Source organism: Lactuca sativa, chromosome 5 (genome assembly GCF_002870075.4).
Source record: "Lactuca sativa cultivar Salinas chromosome 5, Lsat_Salinas_v11, whole genome shotgun sequence".
Lineage (NCBI taxonomy): Eukaryota > Viridiplantae > Streptophyta > Magnoliopsida > Asterales > Asteraceae > Lactuca > Lactuca sativa.
In genome coordinates this window covers 354848643-354853032 of record NC_056627.2, presented here as the reverse complement: position 1 = coordinate 354853032, position 4390 = coordinate 354848643, and the positions used below count along the sequence as shown (strand labels likewise).

The 4390-nt window shown below is 35.9% G+C and overlaps 1 protein-coding gene across 1 annotated transcript; it reads left to right on the top strand.

Annotated features, from left to right (window-relative positions):
• The first annotated feature begins 2027 nt into the window (after positions 1-2027).
• On the top strand, positions 2028-3571 carry LOC111903563 (uncharacterized). Its single transcript, XM_023899333.1, has 2 exons — positions 2028-3089; positions 3170-3571. The coding sequence occupies exons 1-2, from the start codon at positions 2028-2030 to the stop codon at positions 3569-3571; spliced, it is 1464 nt and encodes a 487-aa protein (XP_023755101.1).
• Positions 3572-4390: the final 819 nt, after the last annotated feature.

Here is a 4390-nt window from a genome sequence, read left to right as displayed (position 1 = left end):
TCCAGTAGGAACGGGTCTAAGGCACCAATGCCGGCCCATTTATGTATGTTAGTGTGTACCGGATTTAGATCCGATGTCGGGGTCAGCCCAATGCAATTTATATGTTTTGGATTCCGGGCTACGGTTCGATGTCGGGTGGTACCCGAGGCAGCAATATATGTGTAGTTTTACTTATTGTCTTTGTGATACTTGTATGTGCTTGGTAGGGGATGAGTGTGGGCGGGGGCCCATATTTCATCACTAGCTGAGTGTGGACGGGGTTCCATATCTCATTAGTAGCATAATAGGGGCGGGGCCCAAGATAGGCGGGGCCTTGAGACTAGTAGTTATAGTATAGTGATTGTGTTAGCATGTTTATATGTTATTGTTGTACGTGTGTAGCGAGCGGGGCCTGGTAGAAACATATATGTATACCGAGCGGGGCTCGATGCCAGACGGGGCCTTATGTCAGATTCATTCGATGCTGGGCGGGGCCCAATGTAGCGGGCTAGGCCCAATGTTTGCAGTATGTGATTATGTATGGTATGCGGTAGATTGGGGAACTTACTAAGTTTCGTGCTTACAGTTTTCACTTTTGGTTTCAGGTACTCCTGGTAGCGGAGGGAAGAGCTCGGGATGACTGCATGGCACGCACCAAGAAGTCTTAGCCTGGGATGTTTACTCTGATAAAAAGAACATGTTTTGAGATGATACTCTGATTTGATATAACAAGTTATGTTTATGATTGAGAATTATGACTTTTATTAATGTTTTAAAGATGAAATTTTTGAACCGTATTTTTAGGATGTTACAACTCATCTGCCAAAAACCCCCCGTACATAAAAAAACAAAACTCATATTTTCTTTGAAAACAAATTTGTAACACTAAAACCGATCTAATATTGCAAATTGATCAAAAAAATGAAAAAAATCGTTTATATCACAAAATGCCGTCGCTAATAGTCTTGCAACCACCCATTACGCGGAGATCTTAAGGCCATTGCGGAGCCCCTCGTAACTTCCTCTGCGGAGTAATTAATGAACAACCAAACCAATCCCTCCGCGGATGGCTTGATGTCTCCGCGAAGATATCTATGTAAACTAATATTTAATGAATAAAAAAGTACAACATTCTACGTTCCGCGGAGATTTCATTGTTCCGCGAGATCTACAGAGGGTCCTCCGCAGAATGCATGTCTATATCCGGAAATATCATTTTTCATGTCTAAAATTTGAAATTACCCTCCAAAATTTGATTATAACTGGTATTTTCCGAATAAATGATGACAAGTTTAGACTATAACGAAAATGTCAAATATTAGTACGAAATGAACAAACATATATTAAAAGACGTACCAAGAAGAAACATTGATTTTTCAAATTTAACTAGAGATGTTTAAATATATTAAAAGACTAACCAAGAAGAAACATTGATTTTTCAAATTTAACTAAGAGATTAAGAGATGTTTGTGTTTATATTTTAAACATGATATGATAATTGTTTAATTATTTAACATTTTGTACTATATAAAGTATAAACTATCTTATTGGATAAAATAATTAAAATCCAATTCTTAGTAAAAATATTCAATTTAATTTTGAAATAAACGTAACTCTAATTTTTTTTAAACAATGACGCAAATTAGGTAATCATGTTTTGTTTCTCGGCCTTTAACTTCTTTTAATTTAGAATTGATTGTTAAAAAATTTATAAAAAAATATATCAAAAAAATATAATATTTGTATTGAATATATTTTTAAAAATAAAATAAAAAATTGGGATAACTACAGTAAAGTCCCTATATTTTGGCAAAAGTTTCAAAAAAGTCCTAAATTTTTTTTTTGAATGAAAAAGCCCAATAAACCGGATAAACCGAACAATTTAGTCCTTATCATCCGGTGACCCTTATTTTCCCGGTTAAAGAAGTCTATATGGCATCGACTGTATCCTTGACCTCATTAATTTAGGTTTTCTTTGAAAACCCTTTTTTCTCGTCTCCTTTATTCCCGACAAAACAATCGATCGATTCTACTCGTGTCCTTTTGCGATGGATGAAGTATTTGAGCCTGACACAATCGACGTTCAAGTTGATGATTTTGTAAAAACCAAATCAGTTTCAAGATGCAAAGATGAATTCCTTAATGTTCTTTGTGAAGACAGTGATGACGAACCAGTGGAAGGTGAAGGAGAAAATGCTCGAGTAGAACTAGATGATGAGGAAAACACTGACGAATCTAGTGATGAAGATGAAATCATATACTCCATCCATAATCCGAAGGTCAAATGGAATGTGATGAAACCGGTTATTGGAGAAAGGTATGAATCTAGACACGAACTGAAATTATGTTTAACAAATTATTCCATCTATAAGGGCTATAAGATTCGTTTCAAGAAGTGTGATAGTGTTAGACTAGTGGCTGTGTGTGCTAGTGATCCAGAAAAATGCCCTTTTATGGTTCGTGCTTCATGGATGAGTACTGGAAAATCATTTCAGGTGAAAAAGATGAATGATAGGCATACATGTGTTAGGAATTTTAGTAGTTCAAGGCTTATGAATCCAACTTGGTTAGCAAAGCAGTTTGTGAAAGAACTAGTAAGGAAGCCAAAGTTAAAATGCAAGGAAATGCAATCAATAATTCAAAGTAAATTTCATTGCAAGGTGTCATGGTCAAAATGTTATAGATCAAGGTGTAGGGCACTGTCCTTAATTGATGGCAATTTGAGTGACCATTATGCAAGAGTGTGGGATTATGGACATGAACTGATGAGGTCCAATCCAGGTAGCATAGTTAGGATTTCTGTTAATATTAACCCTGATCATACTACAACTTTTCATAGAATATATGTGTGCTTTAAAGCAATCAAAGATGGGTGGAAGATAGGATGTCGTAGGGTTATAGGGTTGGATGGTTGTTTTTTGAAGGGACAATGCAAAGGCGAGTTACTAACTGCAATAGGTAGAGATGCAAATAATCAAATTTACCTTATAGCATGGGCTGTTGTGGAGGTTGAAAACAAGGTTAATTGGACATGGTTCTTGGAACTAGTTAGTGAAGATCTTTCATTGGATGCTGGCAGGGGATTATGTGTCATTAGTGATCAACACAAGGTAATGACAGGTTCATTTAATTTATATCATCTATTATAGTTTTTAATAACAATTACTAGTATATTTTTTTCATTTCCTAGGGTCTTGTTGAAGCAACAAAGGATATTCTACCCCATGTAGAGCACAAACAATGTGCTAGGCATATTTATGCCAATTTTAGGAAAGTGTATAGTGGGATACAATTCAAAAAAATGTTTTGGGCAGCTACAAAATCTACAACAGAAGGTGATTTCAAGATAAACATGGATAGGATCAAGACTTTAAGTGAAGGTGCATATGATCATCTTATGGCTAGAGAACCTCATACATGGTGCAGGGCATTTTTTGGTAGTGGTTTGGCATGTGAGTCTGTAGAGAATGGGATAGCTGAGTGTTTTAATGCAGTCATTGTAGATGCTAGAAAAAATCCTCGTTTGGCTATGCTTGAAGAAATAAGACTCTACATGATGGAAAGGTTCTACAACTTAAGAGAGGAAGCATAGAAATTAGAAGGTGATGTGTGTGAAGCAGCACTTCTAAAGATGGAGGAATTTGCTGAGGATATAAGGTATATTTTGTATTTCATATACAAATGTAGCTTTTTAATTGACTGTTATTACATTTATAATAAGATAAATGTTTATATTTGCAGGACTTGGTATGCAGTGCCAAGTGGTGTTAATTCATATGAAATTAGGAATGGCTTTCAAAGTTATGGAGTTGATTTGGAACACCATTACTATAGCTGCATACTGTGGGATATAGCAGGGATACCTTGTGTGCATGCACAGGTAGCAATCTTATACACCAACCAAGATCCAAAGGAATTCATTAGCACTTGGTTCAGTAAGAGTAATTACATGCACTACTAGAAAAACAGCCTTTTACGACGCTCATTGCGCGTCGTAAAAGGCTCAGAAGACGTGCAAATGCGCGTCAAGGAAGGCCCTGTCATAAAGAGAGACGACGCGCATTTACGACGCTCATTTACGACGCACAATTACGACGCGCGTTTACGACACGCAATGCGTATCAAGGAAGGCCCCGTCATAAAGGAAGACGACACGCATTCGCGTGTCGTAACCTTACGATGCGCGTGTTAATGACACACAATGTGTATCAAGTAAGCCCCTGTCAAGAAAGGCCATGTCATAAATGAAGATGACACACATTTTTGTGTATTATAATTTTAAATGATTAAAAAAAAATATTATTTATAGATTTACTAATTTTCAAATTAAATAATACATTAAAAATCTCATAATACAAAATAAAATACCATAAATAACAAAGATAATTCATTTCACTAATATGTCAAAATA